This window comes from Zosterops lateralis (genome assembly GCF_965231275.1).
Source record: "Zosterops lateralis genome assembly, chromosome: 5".
Classification (NCBI taxonomy): domain Eukaryota; kingdom Metazoa; phylum Chordata; class Aves; order Passeriformes; family Zosteropidae; genus Zosterops; species Zosterops lateralis.
In genome coordinates, this window is record NC_139766.1 from 48,056,979 (window position 1) to 48,084,506 (window position 27,528).

The 27,528-nt window shown below is 41.8% G+C and overlaps 1 protein-coding gene across 4 annotated transcripts in view; it reads left to right on the top strand.

The window, feature by feature from the left end:
• LEF1 (lymphoid enhancer binding factor 1) overlaps window positions 1-27,528 on the top strand; it is a gene marked incomplete at its 5' end in the record, with an annotated part of 70,408 nt that overhangs the window by 41,283 nt on the left and 1,597 nt on the right. The window contains 7 exons of one of the 4 annotated variants that reach the window (XM_083860993.1): window positions 3,381-3,471; window positions 5,678-5,761; window positions 7,595-7,717; window positions 8,418-8,580; window positions 11,268-11,375; window positions 14,924-14,972; window positions 15,630-15,670. In XM_083860993.1, coding sequence (XP_083717119.1) covers window positions 3,381-3,471; window positions 5,678-5,761; window positions 7,595-7,717; window positions 8,418-8,580; window positions 11,268-11,375; window positions 14,924-14,972; window positions 15,630-15,664 — 653 coding nt within the window. In that variant the 3' untranslated portion in view covers window positions 15,665-15,670. The remainder of the gene's footprint in view (window positions 1-3,380; window positions 3,472-5,677; window positions 5,762-7,594; window positions 7,718-8,417; window positions 8,581-11,267; window positions 11,376-14,923; window positions 14,973-15,629; window positions 15,671-27,528) is intronic. The other 3 variants (XM_083860992.1, XM_083860995.1, XM_083860994.1) reach the window with 3 other exon arrangements.

Genomic DNA, 27,528 nt, shown 5'->3' on the forward strand with positions numbered 1-27,528 from the left:
CTGTAGCTCTAGGACCCCTTCAGGCAAACAGAAAAACCTCCTAGATCCACATCTGGGAATGTCAGACCAGCCCTGCTCAGGGTCAATCCACAGGCCCTCAGGGAAGAGCAGACAGTCTCCAAGGTGTCAAGCCCAGCCTGTGCCAAGAGCTTCTGCCCAATACCCAGGAGAACACAAGGGGTTCCTTGGAAGGGTGTGTTTGCTTGCAGTGGGTTGCAAGAGCTGGGGAGGAACGTGATGGATGTTGGGGAGGTGCAAGGGGAAGGCTGGCCATGGCTGCCACAGGTCTGAGCCAGGGTTTGGGCAAGAGCTTCAGCAGGAAAGGCCTGCATGGGAGAGCTCGTGGTGAGGAGAGAAGGAGAGAGAGTAGGGGCTTTACAAAGGCATTCACTGTAGTCTGGATATCTCTGCATGGGCAGGAAGTCTGTCAGTGCCATGACTGGTCCTGGAGGATGCCTCTCTCTGCACTCGCACGTCCCACCACGTGCTGTGACACACAGTTGACAAAATCCTGAAGCTCTGCTTTACCTGGGCACACATCCATATGCACAGTTGTCCCATTTATCTGAAGAGGCTTTTAGTCATCATTGTTCACTGAGAGAGACTTTTTTGTTCCGTCTTTCCCTGGATGCCTAGGTTTCATTTTGGCTTTGCTATGGCGATAATAACATGGGCTACATCCAGAAAATGCTATGGCCTGGTGGCTCTGTGTGGTTTTTGCTGTTAGTTGGTTAGGTTTTGTTTTTTTTCTAGGGAGAAGGAATACAAAAAAAGCACTCTGCCTGGAAAGCCTGGCCTGTAAATACATGTATAATATCTCTTTCAGACTTGGAAGAAGCAAATGGAGACCTCCTGTCCTTTTTTGTCTTCCTCCTTTGCATCAGTGCCCAGGAGAAGGATATTCACACTCATTCCTTGAAATCCCAGGGGTGCTACATGTTAAGAGAATGGGATTTCCACCTCTTTCTGAAGCTGGCTATGACAGCTGGGGCACAACTCGCTGTTTGTGAGCTCAAGAGGTTTTTGCTTACTGCACACTCAGTTTGCCCTTCTGTGCCCCATTTTTTTTGCTTTTAATGCAGTTTATTTTTGTATTCCTGTACAGCAGACCCCAACTGAACAACATCTAGTTTGTTGGTTTTTTGTTTCTGCTGCACATCTTCTCTTCAGCTTCTTCTCTACCCTCTCCCTTGTCCAGCATCCCACCAGTCACGAGTGCAAGCCTGCTGAGGGGCTGTGCCAGGAGGCACAAAGCTCATTGCCCTCTGGTGTTCCTGAACAGGCTCTTGATCCCTTTGCTCAGTGTCTGGCAAAAATGGGGATGGATGATGTGGATAATGCAGGCTGGAGACTACTGGTTTTGTCTGGGATGGTGTCCTTGATGTGTGTGGTCTTTCTGTCCATGCTCCCTGTTTCGGCGCCACCGGCATGTGGGAGCAGCCACAGTGAAGTAGCCCGTGCAGTTGCTGCAGAGAGAGGATTTTTTTTCCTCAGGTCCTCTGCCAAACGCCTCCAACCATTGTTTCTGTCCTCACCTCCCACTGTGGGTCTGGAGCAAGGCACTGCCCTGGCGCCCTAGCCCTGATGCCAGGGTGCCTTCCTCCCACCGAAGGGAGTCCAACGAGGGGGTCTGCAGCAGCTTGCCCTCAGCACTGCCTCTTGCATCCAAGGCACTTTGGGATGGACACACAGCACCACCTTCCTAAAGGCAGTCACGTCTTTATTTTATTTTTTTTAATTTTAATTTTTTTTTTTCTTAACCCGCTCAAGAGAACTTGCTTTGGAGGGCACTGGCCATATGATAGCTGTGTGTGCTCCTGCAGGTACTAGGTGCTTGTAGCCCTCCATAGGGGGCCAGAAGTTTTGGATTAGCAATAACAACTGTGCAGTAGTTAAGAGAGAGCAGTGTTGTCTCCGTGGGTCAGAACTGCAGATTCTGGGGAAGGAGTGGACCAGCTCCTTGTGCAGAAGTTGGCCTGGCAGAGGCATGGTCATGTCATCACTTCCAGGAGCATCACTCATCATCAGAGATGTGAGAGATGAGGTGCTGTGCTTCTTTTACACCTTGTTTGGTTTCCTTTTTTTTTAACCACTTGGAAAGATGTTCCCTCTCATGTAAAAGCCCTGGGATATGTAAAGTGTTTCCTTTTATGTCAGCTGCCAGCTGTTTTACACCTTTGAAAAGATAACTGACTGGAAATTCGATCCTCACTTAGGTACTGGTTCCAAGTCTGAAAATTCAGGTTTTTTGAGACAATGATACCACTGGTATTATTTTCCATGCTTTCCTGTACATGGTCCTGACAGATATTCTTCAAATCTTGTAATGAAATTCAGAAGATTTAAATACAAACTGGGCATGGGAATAAATCAGTAACATCAGTCTATAAACTAAGTCTCAAGGTAGCACACACTCAGTCTTGGACCTTTGGAGTGTCACCACATAAATATTTATGCCCTTTTAAAGCAGCTGATTTAACATGTGAAGTAGACTTAACAATTCCTTCTGCTTCACCCCCTCTTCCCCAAACACATTTAAATAAACCAATGTCTTTGTGGCCTCTGCAACTGTAATTCCATGTCTCCTGGGGGCACAAGGTTTAGGTGAAGAATGGAGACCACAGACCCTTTTGGGATGAGGATTAGCTTTAATCTTGAGGTGATTCTTGCAGTTGTAGGACTCTGTGTTCTGGGGAATGTGAGCTGATGGATCATTCCTGATGGGACTCTTATTTTTCCATGAAATACTACCATTGCAAAACAGATTGACCTTGGAGCCCACAGGAGTCAACTTGATGAAGAGCTTAGTTGGAACTGGAGTGACAATTGGAAGCCAAATGAATCATATCAAGTGTGACCATTACAGGCCTGAAAATGATTCTTAATTAACCACTGATCCTCTGTGGTAGCAAGTTTCCAAAATCTGTGAATCCATAAGGGAGCCCGTGAAAATATAAAAGTAGCAATTTACCTAATCTAATAGCTCTGCTGTGCTGCCTCTTTGACAATGCTTTATTTTCCCCTTGTTTCATGATGTGTTAGAAGAGGTCCTCAGGATCCTGTCAGGTTTGGTGAGACCACTGAGAGGACAGCAGCACCTAATGCACTTCACAGGAGATCTTAACTTGCACAGGTCCTTACCAATACATTTATTTCCTCCTTCCACATTGTTTTTTTCCAGTATCTCCCTTTGCATTGCAGTATTGTGTGCAAATTGTTTTAAAGGTGGCCTGTGGAGCCTTTTGCTTTTAATACCAACCAAGAAGGTAGTTATTCCTTATCCAGAGCACTAGTTGCACTGTAGTATCAGCTGGGAACTGTAGGTCATACATGGAGTATTTTGAGGGGAAACTCACTCATTCTTCTGTGCTTTTTAACAGGCATGTCCAGGCATCCTCCAGCTCCTGATCTCCCTACCTTCTATCCCTTATCTCCAGGGGGGGTTGGACAGATAACACCACCTCTTGGCTGGTAAGATTTTTTAGCTTCTTTTCAGACACCTGCATGCTCACACCATTCCCTATTGTTGAATCAATTATAGCATTTACAAAATAATAGTAATGTCATTCCAGTAAGAAATTGCTACTTTATTTTAGTTGAAAAGATGAAAAAATGTTGATCTTTGAAATTAAATGAATCTGTTTTTTGAACATGTACAGAAATTGAAGTGTTAGATTTCACTTTGAAGTCTGCATGTCTCTTATGGTTCACATTTGTGGATCTTAGCTTTTGGAAAGATAGCTGAAAACAGTTCTTAAGTAATTAAATGTAAATTTTAATAAACAAATTTGCAATTACTGGAGAGAGGGGAGGTAAGAAAGAACTTTGAAGTGTGTGGGGGGATGAATCTTGAAACTGCCCCAAACGGAGAACAATATTTTATAGTGTGCTGCTTTTTACAGTTTCTGTATGGAGAGGAGCATCTGCCACAGGGAGATCTTGCTGCTCTTGCTAATACTAGCTCTCTCATGATCTCTTGCTGCCACTCAGGGTGTCATTTTGCTTTTGGAGGAATTTTTGGAGGAATAGATTTGGCAGGGTGCTTCATGTCTGCTTGAGGTAGATATATACTTCCCTTGAGATCTCCTGAAACAGGGAATAAGGGAACTCGGCCACAGTTGCAGTGCTTTAGAATCCTTATTGTGACTACTCTGTGCCCATGCAATGAGGGTTGCAGATTTTTTTTGGTTTTTAATGTCTCCATGGGAGAGAAACATGATCCAGATGACAACAGGCAGAGAAAGTAGAGCAGAAGATGGTGAAATATTGTATTGCTGGCATATCTTTCAGGAAAGGCCACATGCCTTTTTGGAACAAAAAATTAGTAGATATCAAACTAAAATATGGAAGTATCTGAGTATCTTTTTTTTTAATCTTCCCTGCCCCTTCCCCATTTGGCTGCTTAGCTGACTCCTCACTTCCACTGCCACCAGGCAGTTGCTAGCATGCATTTTCCAGATGTGGTCAGTCATTTCTTCTGGATGGTTTCTTGGTGCAGAAGCTGGAGGGAGGGAAGAGGGGAAAGAGAAACAAGAGGCAAGACAAGATCCAACCTTACAAGACGTGGGGATGTGTTCAGCAGCATTCACCAACAGTGGGACATACTCAGCTGTCCCTTATGCTATGGCTCCCTGCTGTGAGGTAGTGCTGTTGAGACTTCCTTCAACTTTTTTTTTTTTTTTTTTTAATTTCCTCTTCCCTTTGAGCACTGCTCATTTCCAGTAATGTGCTCCAAGAGTAAAATCTGTGTTCTGAACCTTATAAAGGCCAGGTTCCATTTTTTCTCATCTGAGAGCTGATTGACCAGTTGATAAACAACTGTTTGAATAGGATTGATGTGTGTGGTGTCCCTCTGGTTCGTGGAGGTGTTTGGGCTGAACTGGTATTTGCTCACATTACCATCACCTGCTACTTCAGGGTGTTCATTGTAGTCATGACTGGACCATTGTGGACTGAAAATAATCAAAATGTGATGATGATAAAAATTAAAGACCCCACATGATGGACTGGTGGCAAAATATTCTGTATATATGGGAGTGGAAAGGAAGTAAAAGTTTCTATGCAAGCTTCTCTTACTGGACTGCAAAATTTGATCTTTAAGTAGTAAGACAGGCTTGTGTCGCCGTGGGCTTTTACATAGTTGGGTTGGGGTTTTTTTATGGAATCAGTTTCTCCTTAGAAAAGCTGTCCACTTGTACCTTACTATGCTAATGGAGAAAGTCCTAAGTTTTCAAAGACTTAATAAAACTGTTCAAAAGGCTTTTTAGCTTAATAATTCACCATCTGGTGTTCTTGCTCTGATCTACAGTAGAACTATTTGGAATAAGATGCTTTTTTCCTAAGAGCTTTTTTAACAAATCTGATTCCAGTGCTTCTAAAACTAGGTGAGAGAGATAGAAACTGAGGAGTGTGCATGTGTGTGTGCCCCGGGGGAGGAACGCTGGTTGTTTTGCTTTCCCTCCCAGTGGAAACTTAGATTGGGAATCTTTCAATAGCAAGAGAGAAAGTTCAAAGCATTTAAGTATTCATTAGTTTCATTAGGAGAACTCTTGAAAGTGTTAGCTCTTGCTATTTATTTGTGACTAGTACTGAGTTCCCATCAAGAGCTTGTAACTCTAGAATAACCACTAAATACCATATCACATGATTGATGGGTTCCTTTCTTCTGTGACCTCAGGCAAGGTCAGCCTGTATATCCCATCTCGAGTGGATTCAGGCAGCCCTATCCATCCTCACTCTCAGTCGACCCTTCCATGTCCAGGTAGGTGTAGGAGGTGAATGACTGACTGGGGAGTAACTGCTGGCATTAGAGGGCAAGTTGCTCTTCTGCTTGCATCTTGGTCTGCCTTTGCTTGCTTTTCAGTCAGCTAAACCCTTACGCATACATTTTTTATTTAACTTTTGTGTGTATATGCAGTTTGCCTGGATCCCACACTGGTCTCATTCAGCATTTTCTTGTCAGTCTCTGAAGTGTTGCAATGAGGAGCACCAGTGAATTGTCAACAATTAATTGAGCTGTTTCATCTGAAATGAGTCATTAGTTCATTTCTAGATGCAACATATAGCGTTGTGCATAGCATCCTTGGGTTTTGCTCATGTCAGTGTGCAACCAGGTGGATTGTCACTCTAGTCTGTGTTCTCTAGTTCCAATTTCAAAATCATTGGTAATTAGTCTTGAATCATGTAGGTAATGCTCTGTGTGGAAACTTGCTCACAAGAAGGTATTTCATAGCCCAAAGCCACTAATGGCAGGGGATGCCAGCACAGTACTGGTGTGTGACTCAGGCACTGTGTCTTTATGTCTAAGTGCAAGTAAGCAATGCTAATTGAGGCTTGGCCATGACACACTCCAGACCTCCTATGCTCTGCTTTCGCATTCTAAAGACAGCTTCTGCATCCTGTGCTTGGTGTACAAGAGGTTGCAATATACAGTTCTTGGGGTTTTTTTCTGTGATCTGTAGAAGAGATATCCTCTTGCACAGGGATTTAAGGCAGGCCACTTGATGAGTGATAGGTCCTCTTACCTCTTTGTGTGTGGGCTCCTTTGGATTATCACTGTCCCTTCACTTCTTACAGGGGAATGATAAGCATGTGCCTGTCAGGGTGATTGGGAAGAAAACCCGTTCTTTCTCCATGATAAAATCACTTGATTTGGTTACAGGGCTTTGTGTTTCCTTTATTTTGATCACATGAAGGAAAAGGGCAACAAGGGGACTAGGGAATGGTAAAAGGAGAGGCTGGATGCCATTCCTTAGCCGTCACTTGTTCAGCAAAACTTTGGAGCATGAGCTTGCTTTTGATGTTAACAGTACTTTCCACCAGTTTAAAATACAGCATGCAGGTTTTCTGCTGTGCCAGAGTTTGCAATGCGCAGCACCTTCAAGATCTGTCTCAGCTGCTCTTGAGAATGACCTGGGTTAGTAGGGTGGGATTATTTAGTTAGTGGTTTTGTTTTCCATTTCCTTCTTGTACAACTGAAAGGAAGCTTTAATTAGGACAAAAATTTCTCCCTGCTCCCATCCTTCATCCAGGATGCAGGATTTTCAAAGTTCATTTTATGCATTTGAGGTAAGAATAGTGGGTTCAGATGAAATTATGTTAAAATCTTCTACCTTAAGTACCTTGAAAAGTAAAGACAGCCATCAGGGACTTCTTGAAAAGACTCTTCTTTCATTTTATTTGTTTCTGCATGGCAGTTTCCTCCTTTGCATTGGCTGGTGGTGGATATTTCAAGGATGTTTATATCTTGGTGTGGCAATACGTTTTTTTGGTTAAGAAATGTGTATTTTTATTGCTAGACAGTGCAACAGTACAAACATTAAATATTTTTTGTGTGCATTGCTAGAAGTGTTTGCCTGAAAGGTAATAAAACAACTTCTCTACAACCAAAAATGTTGACTGGTTTGCTTGTTTTTCTTGAATAATTGGGCTACAATGCACAAATCTTAGCCAAATATTTTTCCTGTGCTCTTTAATAGTTGTCTTCATTGCAAGCTCCATAGCATTTGCATTCTTGGAGTGTCCTGCTGCTGTCATATGTGTTTAATGCCTGTCTTCAGTGGGGTTACAGACCTTGCTTTGTTTTCTCTTTTAGGTTTTCGCATCACATGATTCCTGGTCCTCCAGGCCCTCACACAACTGGAATCCCTCACCCAGCTATTGTAACACCTCAAGTAAAACAAGAACATCTGCACAACGACAGTGAGCTAATGCATGTGTGAGTCTGCCTTTCTGCTCTGGCTCTTAATAAATAAATGTTTGAGAACTAACTCTGTCTGAAGAAGAGTCAAGGGCACTTAAAAAGAAGTGCCTTTCATGACCTCTTTGAATTTTAACTCTTCTCCTATAACTAAAACAAGGACTGTAGGCCACTGTTTGTTAAGGGTAATGAGAAGCCATTTTTCATTCCAGTCCAGCACTTTTAAGCCATTGGCAACAGCCATCTTGATTCTGTCATAATCATGGACCTGTCCAGTTGTGACTGGTGCTTGTGTGAGAACACATGAACTTCTGCTGGGAACGTTCTTACCTGCAAAATTTGCTAGTAAAAATCAGTCTCATTGCTTAGTACCCAAAGGCAAAAGACCTAGGAAAGAAGGGGGTGAGAAGCTATTCTCCTGCCTGTGGCAGTGGTCTTTTAGGGTACCATGAATAGCCTTTCAAAAAGAGAATTGAGACAAGTTTGGAGCAGATTCACAGATTAAACGTTACTTGCTAGAGAATGTCAACCTGACAACCTCCCTGAGTATTAAACTAAAAAATATGAAAGTGGACAGGGCATGACCACTGAAATTCTCATTCTTACTACTTAAGTGCTACTGTAACCACAAGTTAGTAATTTTCCATTGGATCTTTTTAGGTTGAAGGCAAATTAATGCTTTTTTTCCTTTCCTCTCCCTTTCCCAACCACGTTTTAGGAAGCCTCAGCACGAACAGAGAAAAGAACAAGAGCCAAAAAGACCTCATATTAAGAAACCTCTGAATGCTTTCATGTTGTACATGAAAGAAATGAGAGCAAACGTTGTAGCAGAGTGTACTCTGAAAGAAAGCGCAGCTATCAACCAGATCCTTGGCAGAAGGGTATGTACAGGAGGGTTTGTGAGCACTCGTGTGTGCTGCTAATTTGTGTTTCTCTTTAGCTGGGTGTGAAGACTTTCTGCTTGAGGTGATAACTGATGTGCAACTATCAAATTAGCTATAGAAGATAAAACATGCAACAAAAATAAAAGCAGTATCTTGATTTTCTTCTTTTCAGCATTAGCAACATCATCAAATTTGTCTGTTCCACTCAGGTTATGGTGTCAGCATCTCAGACATTAAATACCCTCAGTCACACAGAATAGAAGCATTTTAATCACATTCTGGGTCCTCCCTTAGGCTGGTGTCCATCAGAGCAGGAAAGGATCATTCAAAGATGAACACTGGATGCCACTGGAGATGAAACTCAAAAGTGAATATAATGTGGTTCAGTTGTAGTCATGTAGGTTGGGAGGGACCCACAGAGGTCATGTAGTCCAACATCTGCACAAAGCAGGTCCAGTTAAATCAGGTTGCTCAGGAACCTTCCCAGCCAAGTTTTGAATGTCTCTGAAGTCATCAGCTGAGTACTGATGATCTCAATACATGTACCAGAGCCTTGCTGAGAGCTGTATGCTTCTGTGGCATTGTAGTCATGTTTTGTACTTTCCACACTCAGAAAAAAACCTATGCAGGCCTACTCACAGAACAGCCTTTGTGTTCTCTGTCACTGTTACTCTTCCAAGCAGAGGTAAATGTGCATTTTGCAACTGACTCCCAGAAATGAGAAAAAGGGTGACTTTTGTATCAGTATGAGTTTGAGTGGGGATTATTCAAATTCCCAGTGAACATCTCCTTTTGATCACTGACCAAGGCTCTGTGACTCTCTGAAAACCCTGTACTTTTAAGTGGGAAATCAGTACATGACCTTAAAGTGCTCCTTTTATATTACAGTTGAAAGACATCCCCCTCCAAACAGAGCAGAAATCTACTGGTACTTGTCCCAGTTCATGCAGTCTTCTGCTTTCTGTTGTTCTTGTTACCTCCTCTTAAAGGACATCTTGGTATTTGCCTTTGCTTTCATGCAAGTCTCTAGAATCACATACGGGCTATTTACTTGAGTTGGACTCAAGAGTTGAACTTGATGATCCTTGAGAGTCCCTTACAACTCACAGTATTCTGTGATCTGTGAACTACCCTTACAGGTGATGGCAATCCTAGATGATTTATCTTAGTTGCTTAGTGTGTCAGCCTTGTCTTCTTGGCCTGGACAAAGGCAGTGGCTTATTTATCTCTGTTTTGGTAAGGAATCAGCCTCAGGGGTCCTTTGCATGCTTTTTCTGCAGCTTGGACTCCTCTTTTCAAGTTACTGTTCTCCATAGAAGTACCTCAAATTCCACTTTTCCTGTGGTGCAAACGAGGCATGAGTTATCCAATGCATTTGCTTGGACATTAATTATTGTCAAGTGTTTTATGTTCAGTCATCATGGTCACTATTTACCCTGTGCTATCCCAGAGGAGGCACCACCTCTGTTCTCACGAGCTGACATGGCATGCTGCTGGGCTCCCTGATGCCACATCATTGTGTTCACTGCCTTCCAGTTTCTGAATGTGCATGTGGAGTTTGAGAGTTGCAGACAGGCTGAGCTGCTGTGCTCTCAATAACACATTCAACGTGCTGAGTCAAGGCAGGGCAAGAGCTTTAGTTCACATCCTCTGATGTATAACCAAACAACACATTAAATCATAGAAATGTGATCTGATCTGAAATATTAGTTCTGTATGTTAGTCTTGTATGAATGTCTTAATGATTTCTTAATGATCGATTGTCTGTTTTTCGGATTTTTTTAATAACTTCTTCTCCCCTTACTTCCCCATGGATGTTGTCAAACAAGAACATGCATCTAATGCTGCAGCAGTGGAACTTAATTCTAAATAAAAGGATTTTACTCTTTCTGGTTCAGGTCTATGATAGGTGTTTCAACAAGAACAAAATTACTGGATACTAATGTAGCTGGTACCTTTCCAAATGTGCAGGTTGTGAGGGGTTTTTGTTTGCTTTTTTTTTTTTTTGGGGGGGGGAGATATTTTTGAGTACATGAAACCAGGAAATTTATTCCTGCTTGGCTACAAAGATCAATTCATGTAATTTGTAGTTCTGTGATTTCTTTATCTTTGAAACTTTTGCAGTTGGCATTTCCTTTTTCAATCAGAAAGCAGGTACCCTAAAGTTCAATACTTAGAAGTTGATTTTGGAGCAGGGGTGCTGGTGCCCAGAAAGACTTCTATGTTGAAGACATTGAAAACTTGTGTCTAGTTGCTGCTTGAAACTAAGACAGCAGACCCTTCTGTCAAGGGGAGGTTGCTGCCCTTTAAAAGCAGCACAAGCCCACTCAGTTCTGCCAGGAGCTGAAGGCTGTTTTTGTTGCTGTTTTTTTGTTGAGGTTTGCTTTTGTTTGTTTGTTGTTGGTTTTTTTAAGTAGTGTTGGGAAAGCTTGGTTCCATGAGCAGATTATTTGGTGAGCCCTGTTTCCATAAATAATTTTTTGTCTTGCTCAAGGCGCTTGGCAGTTGCAGAGCTGACAAATGCCTGAAAGTCGTTAATAAACACAGGTGCTTGTAATTGCTAATGAATCCATTTTTGCAGTGGGGAAAGGCTGAATCAAAGTCACTAAAACACTTGCTCAAGTCATCTGTTGCCTAGGTATAGGTTAGTTCCTAATCTAAAGGTGTGTTTATTTTGTTTGCAGTGGCATGCTCTCTCCCGTGAAGAACAAGCAAAATATTATGAACTAGCTCGTAAAGAAAGGCAGCTACACATGCAGCTTTATCCAGGCTGGTCTGCAAGAGACAACTATGTAAGTCACTTACTTGAAGGTTCTTTTTTAAAATTCACTTTCTTTTTGTAACTTCTAAAATCATTTTTGTTTCTTCTTTTTCTCTATAACTTGTGGAAAGTTCTGGATGAAAGGATGGTGAACATATATATGACATAAGCCATACATTTGTTTTCACTTCAAGCATCCAGAAAACTTGGGATTTTGTTGTTGTTGTTAAGATGCTTCTTATGAAATTCACAGTTTTTGAGGGGAAAAGACAACATGGAAAGTTTTTTTCCTAAGACAATGGCCAGTAATGTCTGGAAACTCATGTTGTACTGGACAGCTGTGAATTTTCCATAATTTCTACTTGATCACTTATTATCCAGAAATCTTTCTTAGACCTAAGGAAAAAAAGGGATGTCTTGCTTTCAAGAGCACTACAAGCCCAGAAGTCTTAATGCAGACTGAACTTTAGCTGAAATTAATTCAGAATAGTCCATTTATGCAAATCTTGTATAAGTAATCTTCATGGTAGAGCCTGCTGTTATACATACATACATATATATATATATATAGGTATATGTTAAGAAGTTTTCTTACAGTTACTCTTGTTTTATAATTAAATATCAAATAGCCTGCACTTCATGGTTACACTCTGGTGCCTACAATGAGCTGTCAGTGTAGCCAAATGTGATTATATCAAACTCAGAAGCTGCAGTCCTGAGAGACTGATCCTAACCCTAGATCTGAGCTCCTTTCTGTCCCTCTATTAGATGTGACACCATCTACTGAGATAAGAAATGGACATCTGGCTCAATTTTCCTTTGCATTAGGTGGACAATAGTGTTTCTCTACTTCAGTGATGTCTTTGAACATTAAGGATTGAGGTACCGAAATACAGTGTTAACAGAAACTGTAGGAACTGGCACGGAATGCATTGACACAGAAACTATCTGATTATCTCTGAAGGAAATGCTGATCTTGCTCACATGCATGCCCAGTTTTGTAAGCACAGACACAACTGAAAGCCCTAGCAGCTTCTTTCTGTCTGTTTTACACAGCATAAACTGTCCTTACACTATGCAGGCAGGGTTTATTTCCAGTAGCCAGACTGTGTCAACAGAGCTGTCTTGAAGTATAGGTGGGAAAAAGCAGGGTCTTAGGGAAAGACTCCCTAGAAACAAGGGGGTTTTGCTTGTCTCAAATTTACTTGCTGGAAAATCACACCACTTTGGAGTCTTGACAGCTCGTTCTTACTGGACATCAGGCTTCAAGATGGTCCTGTGATGTTTGGTCATGTCAGCTTTGAGAACCCTGTGTTCTGCCCCAGCCTATGCCACAGAACACAAGCAGCAGACCTGCGGTTTCTTAAATGCCTTGACAGACATTTGGAGTGTGTGAGGTGGCACGTATGAGTTATCTCTTTGATGTGCTTCCAGCCTACATCCTGTGTGGAAGTATAGCTCTGACATACTCCAGTCCTGTATGTTACAATGAGGAACTCTGCTAGCTTCCTCTTGCAACCCTCCCCTCTGCCTCTCCAGGAATGCACATGTTCTGCAGTGGTGGTCAGATGATGATCCTAGGAGAGCACAGTTTATCACTGAAATCTTTTCAGATATATGTCATCTTGGTTTTTTCCAAAAAGTGAAATTGTATTAATTTAGCACAGGTGGTAATACTCTAGCATTTTGAGGGTTGGAAGTGACTTAGGGGTGGTTCTTCTGTTTCATAAAACAGTACAAGTAAAAAATACGTAGTTTGGTTTTAGTTATTCTCTTTTGGTTTGCCTGGTTATTCAGGATTTTAGGAATTCAAATAAAATGCTATTCAAATGTTGAAACTATCTTTTTCATATGTTTTTATTACTGATACCCAAAGCAGTCATGCAAAATTGTGTGACAGACATGAGAAGCACAATGTTTTCACAACATGAGGGTGTCTGTGTGTGCTGCAGTTGTCAGAAACTATCTTACCTGGGAATGCTGACAACTAGTTTTCAGCCCAGACTTCTAATCCTTCACTTGTGTTATCTCATAGGTAGATCTCAGATCTGCTTTCAGTTTATTTTTTAGCACTTGAAGTCAGTCTGATATAGAGAATAAAACAAACTTTCCTCCCATGACTTTTCCATGTTAACATCTGAACTAATGCATTTTCCTCTAAAAAAGTATTGCCTTGGTGCCTAAGTGATAAAGTACATTGCTCTGAGTTCTCCAGAGCCCTTGAAATGTGTTTTCTGACTTCTAGTCTTGGTCCTGACTTCAGAGTCTTGCTTACAAGGCATTGCCCAGCCCTGTTGCCAGCCTTGAGATAAATAAGGACAGGAGCTTGAGAGTTAGGCAGGCCCAGACTGTCAGAGCAGAGTGAAGGCTACTTAAGTTCACGTGCTGGAGCTTTGCCACAGCCTGTATGTATTTGGAGTCCTCCCATTGCTGTCTATCAATCAGTGAGCACTGCAGGGGTTTGAGGTGGTTTCTCACATCACCTGCTGTCCATCCAAGCATCTTGCAGAGCTAGATGTGTGTCCCAGCACCTCAGCCCTTCCACTCTGAGACCACTGTGACATGCTCTGTGCTGGGACATGCAGCTGCCAGCCATGAGAGTGGGGGGCCAGAGGATGGGCAGCAGGCTGCAGCCCTGCTCACAGCAACTGCACAAGCCTTTGCCAGAGCTCATCTATTGCAGCCTGATTGGAGGCTTCTTTAAAATATAGATGGATATTATTTTTTTCTTAAAACACACACAAAAAGCTTTCACTGACTGTACAGGGCAATAAAGACAAAACATATGGAGGAATATCAGTGGTGGTTAGGGTGATGCAAGATGATTGAGGTTTAAAATTGTGGGTCTAAGCTGGCCTTTTGTTTCCTGACAGACTGTGTGAAGCAGGAGCTGTGGCCATTGCCACAGATGGGGGTGCAGGAGAAGGCTGAGTGTGTAGGTTGGCACGCTGTGGCCAGTGTGGTCTCTCAGAAAGACAGCTGCCAGGCATTCATTTGTGTTCTGCACTTCAGCCATGTTAAGGGTGCTCTGCTGTACAGTCTCTGCTGTTTGGTTATTGCAGAGTGCCAGGCACAGCCACACCAGACTTGGCTTTTGTTCAGGTAGGAGCATTATCAGAACAGTTTTAGCTGGCTGGTTTGCACCCTGGGGACAAGTCATGGTCGTCCTAGGTACTTTCAACACCCTGTCTGCTCCTACCATGTATGCCAGTGTAAGTATCTGAATATGTGAAGCGTTCTTGTAAGAGCCATAAATTATGATATCAACATACGTGTCATCAGATTATTGAGTGTGAGAAGTCTTTTAGGTGCTTGTGGCTGCCAGTGTTAGTTGAAAAACTGCCAGAAATTGTAATCCCATGTGGATATAAATATATGTATTGCTGATGTGCATATTTCTCCATAAATGCTCAGAGCAAACCATTGAACTCGAGTTAAAAGTGGGATAGAAAAGTTACCCTGAAAATAATTGCGTTTTTTCCTAACATTTTCAGTGTCCAGATGGCTTTTGCTATGGGGTAAGTGACTACAAGAAAGTTCTGTTCATGTAATGATATGACAAACTTTCCTATTTTTCAGGGGAAGAAAAAGAAGAGGAAGAGAGAAAAGTTGCAGGAATCAGCATCAGGTAGGCCATGACCACCTCTTACTTGCCATTTCCTCAGGTATATTCTAGAAACCAGGGCTTGCGCTATTTAATTTTTACAAGCTTTTATCTAACACTTGCTTCTGATGGACATTTTAAGATATTTCACTTGGAATGTAAGCTTGTGAACATGCACACAACCTGTGCCTCCTTTCCCTTACACCTTTCTGAGCAGCAGTCTTGACGGCATCAACATCTTTGGCTGAACTTACACATTGCTGCAATCACTGTCCTGTTTTACCTTTGCTTTTCTCCTCAGTGTTGTATCATCTTTAGACTTAACTATGTCTCAAATACTGTGGGGTATTTTTGGATGCTGGAAACTTTACACAGACCTTTTGTAGTAACTGTATTTTTTCTCACTGTATTTTACGTTTCTTTGTACACTAATAGCTGCCTAGTAGGTTGGCTAAAAGCATCAGTGAGGTCTTCTCTTTGCCTTTAAAACAGATATAAAGAAACACCCTGTTTTCCCCAACAAAAAATGGCTGGTATAAGAACCATAAAAAAAACCCAAACAACAAAACCAAAAACACACACACAAAAAAAATTCCATGTAACACTGTAGCAAACAAACTTACTTGGAATGTGCAAAAACTCTGTAACAGAAATTTGTTAAAGGAAAACAATCTTCTACAGGTACAGGCCCCAGAATGACAGCTGCCTACATCTGAAGCATGGTAAGAACATCTCTAAAGCTTTCCTGCTGATAAAACTGAATTGTAAAATAAGCCTTCTTATAAATTTTATGCAATAACATGAATTTAGCAAAAATTGCAGAACTACCATATCCCAAAGCTAATGTTACTTTGATTACTGATGGTTTTTATACCGGCTATCTATTAGGTGTTCACCATTTCACTGCTTAACCATAATATTTTCAAACTGACCACACCTCACTGACTCACTGCAAGTCTGCCTGTGAACCAGGGATGGGTTTATTAAGCAGTACAAGCCCTCCCAGACTGTCACAGCTAATAAGAGCAGAGTAGATGCTGACTTCGGAGCACATTTTACGTGCTGACATCAACAAGATTCTGGCTGGCTGGGTACATCTTTAAAAACAATTTATTCACCTGTATACTAACAAAATACCTGCTAAGAAAATGGGACGGTATTTCAGTTGTTTCAAGAATTTCTCCCACAGCTGTACAGTGGTATTTCATGTGTGGTGCAGGTTGGGGGTTTTTGTGGTTGTTGTATTTCCAGCATGTGTTTTCTTTCTTTATATCATATTACCTGTACTGAGTGTGGAATGACTAGTGATTACACATGTGCAATAACACCATCTAGTCAGCTTGTGAGTGCACACAGTACCACAGTGTGATTCTAATTCCACAGTGTCTGTGTTGGAAGGCTGGTTCTTCTCTTTCTCTCAGTGTGATGTGTTTTCTAGTAGGAATGGCATTAATTTGAAATAATAGTTGCTTCTAAACTGTCTAATTAACACAGATTGCACTTGGGAGATCCCCAAGAATTCCAGGAATCATGCAAAAAAAATTACAACTTTTCAAAGTCATCTACACACGGTATCAGAAATGGGCTCTGTCCTTTCTTTCTCTGCCTTGTTTGGCCACAGGCTCCCTGTGGCATTTAAGAGTAGTCAGCAAAGCAGGCTCCTGTTGGCCCTCTGCTCTGCTTGGACTTTCAGCCTGAGAAAGAGAACTTCAGTTTCCTGTGTGCAGTGTGTCAGTCAGCATGATTCAGGCCTCTTCTGAAGTTATGCCATTATGCTGGTTAGTCTAAACTCAGTTAAGACAAGACTTTGGTGATTTGTTTGTTGGGTATTTTTAAAGCTGAAGTAAAGTGAAAAGGCAAAATGTTTGCTCTTTTTTTTCTTCCTAATAAGCAGAAGTTTTTCAGGCAAGCAGGCAACCTTGCCCTTTGCAATGTGCCTGAGTCATGCTGATTTGAGATGTGGATTGCAGTGCTGGTGTTCTGTAACCTATACAACAAACGTAGCTGTAAAATATCATTACTTAGAGCATTATACCTACTGAAAAATAAAGTGCTTTAACCTTGAGTTTTATAATAGATATTTCAGCTTAGTTGCTGGGTCTGTGACTGTTGTGAATATTTTTCACTTTGACCTTAACACAGTACCAGTAGGAAAAATACCCATAATTTTATCTGAATTGGCACAGAGCACTTGATTGGGATTGGAATACAACTAAGGTTCAAGTGATAGCTAAAAAACAGGGAATATTTGGTCCCTTGGATGCCTTACAGTCTTGCCTATGCTGAACTACTTTTGTTGGAGTTTCTCTGCATTTTTGGTATTAGAGGTTGAATGTTCTGAGTATGGGGGTTTCTCTCCCTTTGACCTTTACACTCCTGCCTTCCTGTGTCCTCTTAGGCTTTGTAACAATGTGGAAACTGTTGGCAATACCTGTCTCTCTGCCTTCAGGCAGTTTGTAACACAGAGCCTGAGACGAGTAGTATGTTCTTCAGGGAAGGGAAAGTGCGCTGTTGACTCCATATGTGCACGTGCAGGCAGCCTCACTAAGTGTTTCACACTGAGTGAATGATCTGCACTGGAGATGTACAGATGTGCTCTTGTGGGAAGTAGATGCACAGAACAATTTAGGCAACCTGAATCAGCCAGACTTCAAAGTAAACTTCTGAAGGTTAAGACTCTTGCCCTCTGCAAGCCTAACGCAAAGAATGTTTTGCCCACAAGCATAATATCTTACCAGGCCCACAGCAGAGCTGTTGTAGTCTTTACTGGATGGAGATAATAAGTTTGGGAATAGCTTTCTTACTCGCCCGGATGGTGTAAGAAAGAGGGAGAAGGAGGGTGGGAGGTCTGGGAAGGAGACAAGCGTTCTGTTATCTGAGAAGAATCAGAAATGAGTAGGTGGCAAGACCAAAGAAAGAATCTCAAGATCAGCACAAAGGAGATCAGCCAGGGCTGTAATTACGGTGATGTAAGTGAGAAGGATGAAATGGTGGGAGGATTGTGTGGTGGGATGTTCAGAGGAAAGTAACGGAAGAGACATGCAAACAGACATGATTTAAGATACTGTGAAAGTTTTGGGTGTGGGGTTTTTGTCAGGTTTTTTTTGTCCACGAACTTTCAGCAAGTAACTGATTTTTAAGGTGGACCTCTAGTCCTGCTTTTTGACTTTGAGTATGATTAGAGTGGTAAAGCCAAGGCAGTAAAATTAAGTTGCCCCTTTTCCAAGGGTTGTACACAGCAGCAGTCATCTTATGGCTTCACTGCTTAGGATTTAACTGAGTTCTGTGATCTCCAACTGGCTGAATGGCCAATTTGTAAAACACTTCAAAATGCTCTAGGAATACTGTGACCCTTTGCACCAGTCTTTGCTATATTATCCTGGGTTATTCCAAAGCATGTCCTTCAAGTGTTGTAGAACTGTCCCAAGGAGGATTTTGTTTGCAGTTGACATGGCCCAACACACTGTTTGAAATAACTTTGATTTATTGAAGAAATAACTCTTATTTATTCTCTTCTTTTGAAACCAACCAAGAGTGGAATTAGACCTTGTAATGCTAAAAATAAATTGAGGCGAGGCCAGGGAGGGAAGGGGAAATGAGGAAAGTTGAGATTAAAGACAATGTAGAGATCACCTGTTGAGCACCTTTCTGAAAGGTGAGTGGTGGTTTTCTACTTTAAACACAACCTTCTAGGGGATTTGTAAATAGGAGCAATTCTGTCTTGCAAGTGGAGATTTCTACTTTCCTAGAAAAGGAGACTTCTGGAAGGAAAAAAAAAAAGGATGATTTTTAGCATCTCATGAGTATTTTGAAATCAGCAAGGAAATAGAAGGGTATTAACAAAAATTCCTCATTGTTCTGCAGCATGGAAATACTTAACTTCTTATGAGTTTCTCTAAAAACTCTAAAGAACTCTCTAAGAACTCTAAAAGGCACATCATCCAACATATGGCAGGATGCAATGGGGAAACTACATAATTTAACATTGTGTTTTGGCATATTTTCAAGGGCTAAAAAGAGTGATAGAGAAGCTTAATAGACATCTGAAAACCTGTGAGAAGTATATTTGTGGCTTGCAAAATTCATGACAATTAGTATCTACATTAACAAAGCTTTCAAAACCAAGAAAACTTGACTTTGCAATCAGAAGTATCAGATTAAGGCCATTTAACTTTGAACAATGAATTATCTTAATATTTCAAACTTCCTACATGGAAGTTTGAGCCAAATTTCAGCACAGAAGTAATTTTTGGGCAGTAATTTATGACTGGATTATGTTTTCCCTATTACTTTAAAATAAAATTGAGTGAGGCTGTGGAAGCAGACTATAAAGTGGACCAGTCCACAGCCAGAATACTGTGGAGAAGAAGCATCTGATGACTGTGGTCATGGTTCACCATGGGTTTCTGGCCAGCATCTGAGAAAGGAGATGCAAAGGGGATGTGGTACCTTCCTTTTTCAGGCATGTTTTCAAACCTGGCTTGTCCAGTGCTCTTGAAATTGCTGCTGAAGTAGTTCAAATTGAAACAAATGCTCCACCCCTTCCCACAGCTCTTGACTGATCAGAAGCTTTAAACAGAGCCTGGAGAACTTGCATAGAAGTTAGTCTCTATGAGAATGTGTGTGGTGATGGTGGTGTAGAGATTTGTCTTGATTTGCTTTAAAAATTGTTTCCTGTGTCACCCGTATTTCCCTATTCTCTGTTTTGCCCATGAATAGTGGCTTTCAGCAGAGGCAAGAGGAACAGAATGAGCAGAAGGAAATTTTCTGGATTGATATATTTGTATTATTTCAGATAGACATAAAATTTCCATAGAAAATTAGTATAGTCCTGCATAGAAAACAAGTATAGCCGTCAGACAGATCATGGCTTGGGTTGAAATGGACCTTAAAGATCATCTAGTTCCAATGCCTCCCCATCATGGCCAGGAACACATTCCACTAGACCAGGTTACTCAAAGCCTCATCAAATCTGGCCTTGAACACTTCCAGAGATGGGGCAACTTCTCTGGGTCTCACTACCCTCACATTAAAGAATTTTTTTCCTAATATCCAATCTAAACCAATCCTCTGTCAGTTTAAAGCTATTCCCCCTTGTTCTATCACTACATAATAAGTCCCTCTCCAGCTTTCCTGTAGCCTCCTTTAGGAACTGGAAGACTGTTACAAGGTCTCACTGGAACTTTCTCCAGGCTGAACAAGCACAACTCTCTCAACCTATCTGCAGAGGAGAGTTGCTCCAGCCCTCTGAGCATCTTTGTGACCTCCTTTGGGATCAGTCACACAGATCCATGTGCTTTTACTGTTGGGGACCCCAGAGCTGGAGCACTCCAAGTGGAGTCTCAGCAGAGCAGAGGGGCAGAAGCCCCTCCCTTGCCCTGATGGCCTTGCCTTTGGATACAGCCCAGGATACAACTGACTTTCTGGGCTGGGAGTGCACATGGCTGGGTCTCTTCCACCAATACCCCCAAGTCTTTCTCCACAGTGCTGTGCTCAGTCCAATCTCCACCCAGCCTGTATTTGTGCTTGGGATTGCCCTGACGCAGTTGCTGGACCTGGCACTTGTCAAACTGCATGAGGTTTGCACAGGCCACCTCTCAAGGCTGCCCATGTCCCTCTGGATGGCATCTTTTCCCTCCAGTGTGTCCCCTCCTGCAACTTAATTCTGACCTGACATGGATCTTGCTGGGGTGAAAGACAGAAGCCCTCCTTATTTCAGGTTCTCTGACATCAAGGAAAAGGAGGGAAGGAAAGGGAAGGAAAGGAAAGGAAAGGAAAAAGGAAAGGAAAGGGGAGGGGAAGGAAAGGAAAGGGGAGGGGAAGGAAGGAAAAGCTATTTTTAGTGCAATCACAGCCTATGGGGAGGGTAAATGAGGGTAGTAGCAAAGCATAAGTTTTCCAAATTAAAGAACAGCAGAACACTTTCAACTAGGCAATCAGCATAGATATGGGATTAGAGAATTAAGAAAAAATGTTAAAGGTTTTTGCAAAATAAGTGCAGCATGGTCAGTTATAAAGCTGATCTTCATCGTTTCGTATTTTAAATTGACACTAACAAAAAAATAGGTAATTCAGGAGGTGGATTTATGTGTTTGTTTTGATGGAGACACTCAAGTTGCAGAACCTACTGTGAAATTAGAGATGCTTAATGAAGTTTGTACTTAACCACATTTAAAAGTGATTTTAAAAACCCTTATTGTTTCACTTCTGAGGTGTTAGCAGTAGGCGGCTTGGGCTAGAATGAAGGAGAGCAGTGGGACAACTATTGTTCTAACTCTTCCTGTGGGATAGGGTGGGGACAGGGAGTTGACTGCTGGTGCACTATTCTTCTCTGGATAAAAACGGTGGATTTAGTAAACTCACCACCAGACTGAGAAGTCTAAGGTCATGAGAAAAATTCTGTAGAAACAAACTGTTTCATAAATAAGATGTAAGGTTTTGAAATGTCGTTTCATTTCCAGTGGGAAGAAAACTTCAGAATTTTAGTGGTTTTCTCAGGTCTGCATTGCAGTTTCACTTTTTTTAGTGTATTTACATGAAAATTTTAAAAATGAGGTTTCAATACTGTGTTCCGGACCAGCTAGAAAGCAAGTTTTTATGACCCTGTGAAAGTCTTTCCCATTTGTTTCTGGAGACTAAGCTTAGGTGAAATCTGTCTTCTAGTTTCAAGAGAATTGTATTCAAATACAATTCTGTGAAAGCTTAGCAAATCATCATATACCCTAGCAGAGTTTTCTTTCCATTTGCCTCTGATTTTAGAGATTATGATTAAAGAGGTCTTCTGATATACATGAATGCAAACTTAGCCATCCTGAAGACAAAACTACCCAAAAGAACAGAACAAAACCAGAGCCTTAACCATGATATTGCAAAAGTCACTGCTAATAGAGCAAACCTTCTCATACCAGTCAGCTCTCTAATTCTCTACTTTAAGATTTTTTTATGCATGTCATCTTTTAAATCTCTGACCTTTCCCTGCTTGTTAAGACTGTACCATATAGACAGTTTTGAAAGCTTGCAGGTTGGAAAGCCGTAGAAATAATAAAGCTCATAGCACAGCTATGAAGCACCACTGTCTGGCCAGTTAAAAACATGAGCCTGGTAAGTGAGACATTAGGGGCTTTAGCAAGAGCTTTCAGGACATGAGCTTTCAGCTCCTCCTTCCAGTGGTAGGAACAAATGTTGGAAGCATTTGTGCAGTGAAAGCATCATTGGCACAGGGGTGTAGTGTGTGAGCAGGGTTAGAGGCAACTGAGGAAAATGGTACCAGCGACCATCTCGTAATTAGTGTTCTTGCCACAGGCATCAGTAGGATCAGGGTTGAAGAGAATTAAGTAGGCTTAAGTGAGCAGAGAGATATAATTTCTGAAGTTACTTCCTCCTTGCAAAAGTTACAGGCTATGTGTTCCCTCATTAATATTAAGCTGTATCAGAGTTAACCACAGGAGTTATGAGAGCTTCTATCTATCCTTCATCTCAGGGATACCTGAAATTGCACGTGGTAAAACATTATTGCCAAAATAACTACACAGAATTGGTTTCTATGGTGTAAAGGCAAATGCACAAGCTAGGTGGGACTACATTTTGATGAACAGTTGGTTTTCTTCACATATGTGTCTTTTGAGGTACGCAGGCTTCCTGTTGTGTATTTTGGATCAGTACAGATTTTATGATGAGTTAATTGCATCAAAGTGAAGTTGGTATGTTTAAATTCTGTCGTGGTTTCTGTGAATTGTTGTCTTACTCTTGTACTGTTGCTCTGTGGATGCCTGTGTGTAGAAGAGTTGATGGAAACTCTGGAAGATATTCAAGTTACATCTGACTTGCTTTTGGTTTCATGAAAACAGCTATTTATATTATTCCATGTATCAGAAGATATAACTGTTGAGATTGTCTTTCAAAGTAGTGTAAATTCTAACCTATGTTTAATCGTGACAAAAAAAAATATCTACAAAGGAAACTGTACCTGTGTTAGTTCTTTCTTCTGAAAGAATGTTCACTTATTGCTTTACCAACACCTCATGTTCTTCTCTGCTACAGCAGGTGAAAACTGAAGTAGCAATTTTAGTGCCCCTAGCTCTCAGACTAGAAAACAAATAGTTTTAAAAAGTCTTCTGAATATTTATTATATGCCATAAAGAGACAGAAAGGAGACAAGCCTGTTTCTTCCTCCCTCTTCCTTGCCTTTAGTATACTGTTCCTCTTTAAGAGGCGGCTAGAAACAGCTGTCTAGAGGCAATCTGGTTTTTATTATAAACATGGAGCCTCTCTCCCCTCCCACCCTCAACAGGAAAAACATGTCTTGTGTCTTCCAGTAAGATAATTTTAAAGATTCTAGCTCAGTGATAGAGCTTGTAGTTTTGTGCTGCCTACACTGGAAGCCTTTGATAAGAGTCACACCTGCTTGGCATCATTGCCATCAGCTGTGCAAAATGGGAACCCTAAAATACCTGGGTGTTTTCCATGCTGAAACTAATCTGCTCTGGAAAGGGTCTCTGGCTTGGGAAGGCTGGGGGAGAAATATTCCTGCTGCTCATTTAATGCGTCTAGCTGAGGTCAAACCATGAGGACAGAAGTTAGGACTCCAGGCTCCACCTGTAGTTAATGGAGAGGTATTTTCAGGGGCAGTTAATTTAGGGCATTTAAAACAGCAATGAAGAATTTGCTGTTGGAGTCTCCATTCATTACCAGCAATGGACCAAGGTTAAAAATAGCAAGGGGGATTGGAGGGGTTGGACAGACCAAGAAAACCTTCATACTAGCAGTTTCAACATGGCAGCATCTGTTACAGTTTTAGGGTACAATTTTATGTCATTTCTTTGGATACAAAGGCAGCTTTAAAAGTTTCCTCTGCTGACTGCTGGTATCCAGCTCTTGCAGAGAAGGCCTTTTTCCTGTCTCCCATAGGTCTCTGCATCCATGTTTTGTAAAAGCTTGTGGGACCCTGCAGCAAACTGGATTACTAAAAGGACTGGGGTTTTGTTGGGAGGTGCTTTTTTTGTTTAGAAACAACAAGGGTTGTGGAGTGTTTGTTTGTGTTTGCCCTGAACATCTCAAGGATCTGGTTTGGGCTAAACCCACAAACCATGGCACAGCTGGGCAGGAAGAGGAGCAGACTGCAATGCTGGCATCTATCTGCTTGTGCCTGAAACTGTCTCCAGCTCTGGTGTTAAAGAAAATACAGAGGGACTTCACAAACAGCATGAACCACCCTGATAAATAATGACCTGGTTTTGCATAGCCAGCTTTCTGGACTATGGAATAAACCATGGCTGGCAATAAGTCAAACAGCTTCGTTTTGGACCTACAAAGAAGATTACAGTTTCAGCTTTTGGGTCCCTGAATTTGCCATGTTGTTTAAAGTACCAGATTATCAGACAGGTTTGGAGATGAACTTTTTTCTTTTTTTAAAAAAAATATATGTAACTGCCTGTTATATGTAGTCTTGTTTCTTCTTAGAACTGTATCCAAACAATGTGATAGGGAAAGGTGTAGAAAAGAAGTACCTCATTTAAAACATTTAATATCCCTTGCCCTCTGTGAAGGGTTAGGTATTTCTTTTACCATACTTATTCCTGTACTGACTCAGACACTCTGGACTTTCTTCAGTAACCTTTCCTGATTAGCATGATCTGAATGAAGCTGCATATTTCTCTCCCTTGTTCTAGAAAAGTTAAAAGACCAGAGGAGAACAAGACCTTTGGGACCCACCCTGCAATCCATCTCATTCCAAAGCATGGGGAGGACTTCAGATCCCCTTGTGATGCCCTCAGCCATTGAGCCCAGGCTTAGGAGACTTTAGTTTTATTGTAGGAATTCCTGAATTACAGTTTTTTCACTTCAGTAGTACGGCTTTTCTTTATGCACTGCCTTATTCTTGAATCTTATGTCTGTTTCTTTCCCGAGGCGTTGTTTTCTTTTTCTTTTTCCCCTTTCCTCCTGCAGTCAGATGTACACTGCAAATGGCACAGACAGTGCCTCCTATTGTGGCTCAGGCTCAAGACTTCACATATGTAAAATGTGACTTGCAGCATTTTCTTTGAAGCCTAACCACAGCCAGGGAGCTGTAATTGCAGTCTTTGATTTGTGCCGACTTCACTTGTGGATTGGGCTTTGCTAGGGCATGCCTCGCCTGGCGAGACTTCAGCTGCAGCCCCCCAGTGAAGCCTTAGATGTGGGAAGTCTTCAGTCTCCTTAGCACATGCCTGTGGTTTCTTGAAAAGAATCCTGATTTGACCTGTTTTATATCTGTAATGCAACACCATCATCACTCGTATTTTTTAGGTATTATTTGGTTTATCAGCAGTAGAAGCAATTTCCAGCGTTTAGCCTTAATGTGCAGCAGGGGAAAGGCTGGGTTCTAGATGCTGTTTTCAGGATAGCTACTGTGTAATTTGCTTGGAAATAAAAATATGTGGGGCTTCCCTGTGCCTGTCCCCATCCAGAATCACTGTGGTGTCTGCAGCATCTCTAGAGGAGCTGGGCATAGTTAGGAGCTAAGGAAAGGAGGCAGGCGCTGCAAAAGCTGCCTCTGGATTGAGAAAGAAGGAATGGCCACTGTTGGGAAAAGCTGAGGGCCAGAGCAAGGCCACGGTCGTTATTTTAACCTCCTGACTTCAAAGACAGCTTGCTGGTAAGGGAAGGGGGGAGGAGGCAGGGAACCATCTCAACAGAAGAGCATTTCATTTCCTTCAGCGAAGGAGACATTCCTGGCTGCTAATGGGGAGTAGCTCTGAATCACAGCGCTTGTATCAGACCGCTGTGAACTACTGGCCTGGCGCCTCAAGGCCATTCCTCAACAGGAAGCTGAATGTTTTCATGTAAGACTGAGAGGAAAACCTTCCCAGGAAGAGCAACCTGGACCAAACCTTTGAAAATCCGGGATGAAAAGGCACAAAATAAATATAAAGCTGCAGGGTGCTCTCCCCAGTGTTTCTCTGCTGTTTGCTTGGCCTCTCTTTCGTGCTCCTTGGAAAGGTAGAGCCCTTCGTAGTTCTTTGATCCGCACGTGTTACGGAGCACTGCGCTACTTTATAAAAAATAATAATAAAAAAAAGGCAGGAAGCTCAGGAAGCTTTTTTTAGTTGGGACATGGGCTGGTTTTATGAGGAAATAGGAACCGAATTAGTCAATACAGACCACCTCTGTTGAAACTGCTGGTTTGCCAGTGGACTTCTAGCTGTGCTGTTTAAGAGGCCTCAGTGGCTTTAAATATCCTTTTGTGGCTACCAGCAGCAGGTGTAAGTTATTCCTTGTGTATCAGGGATTGCAGCATTTGGGTAGCAGGGGAGTCTGCATCAAATCGAAGCTGTACAGAGAAGTTGGCTATAAATTCACACTGGTCTTTTCTACCTCAGTCTGCAGCTAAACTTAAGTGTCCTCAACTTTTCTTTCCACTATAACAATAGTCACATGTGTAGCCTCTGATAGGAAGAATACTTGTTTGGTAAGATTTTGGGGGCTCAGCTTATGCTGATTAAAATGAAAGGGTACAAAATCAGTTTTAGAGGCTTTCTACCCTGGACTACATGAGGCATTGTAACTCCTTACTTAGGTCCTGCCACACTACTCAGCCACTATGAGTGAAACACTTTGTGTTGTAATGGTTTAGATGGAAGCTGCACCAGATGGGAGGTGGGTGCTCAGTTATAAATGGCCCTGATTTAAATACTGCTGAAATATAATGTAATGTAAAATTTGCTTATTAATTCAGCTTGTGGCTCTTGCAGGCTTTAGCAGTCTATCTATCATGATTAGTCTAAAAGAAGTTTTACTTGTGGTTTAAACCATTTCTTCATAAACTTGTTCTGTCTTGCCTTGTGTGACTCAAGGTGCTGGCAATGTATCTCTTTATGTGACTAAGCATTTTGTGTTTCTTCTGGTGAAAATGCATTAACCTTCTCCACTGAAGTGCATTCTTGTGCTAATTTTGATCACTCTCAAAAGCTTTGCTCATTGAACCTTCTACTTGTTTGGCAGTTGAGTAGTACATGGAGACCTAGAGGTTAATGTTGATTTTTCTGAGATGCCAATAATCCCTAAACAGTTACTGGAGAACATGTGTCCATGTGTGGAAAAACATCTGACTCCGTTAAGAGAGATTTTGGGTGGAGATGCTGTTATGACCCACTTCTCTGGATCGGAAGGGCAAGGGTGATGGTTGAGTTGGCAATTTCATAAATCAGCTGATGTAACCCAGAGACCTAGTGAGGAAAAACTGTTCCTCTCTGGCTGAGCAATTCCTATTAGGCCTGTACTGTGGCCATTTCACATGCTCTAAGAACATAAATCCTTCCAAGGTCTAGTGAACTTTAATGCTAGGGAGGAGGCCCATGGTTCTTACACAGCTGGAAGATGTTCCCTACCCAATGAAGAGCAGAACAAATCCTCTCCAGTCATGAGGATGGATGGTAGAATCAGTGTTCACACAAGCCTCATGCACCACATTCCTGTGCCAAACTGCCTTGCAGAAGACAGCATTTTTTTCATGTCTGCAGGGAGTTGAGCTTGAGGCTCTGAAATAGAGGCTTAATTGACCTCAACCACTGCACTGCGGTACTAAAGCCCGAGGATGTCTAAT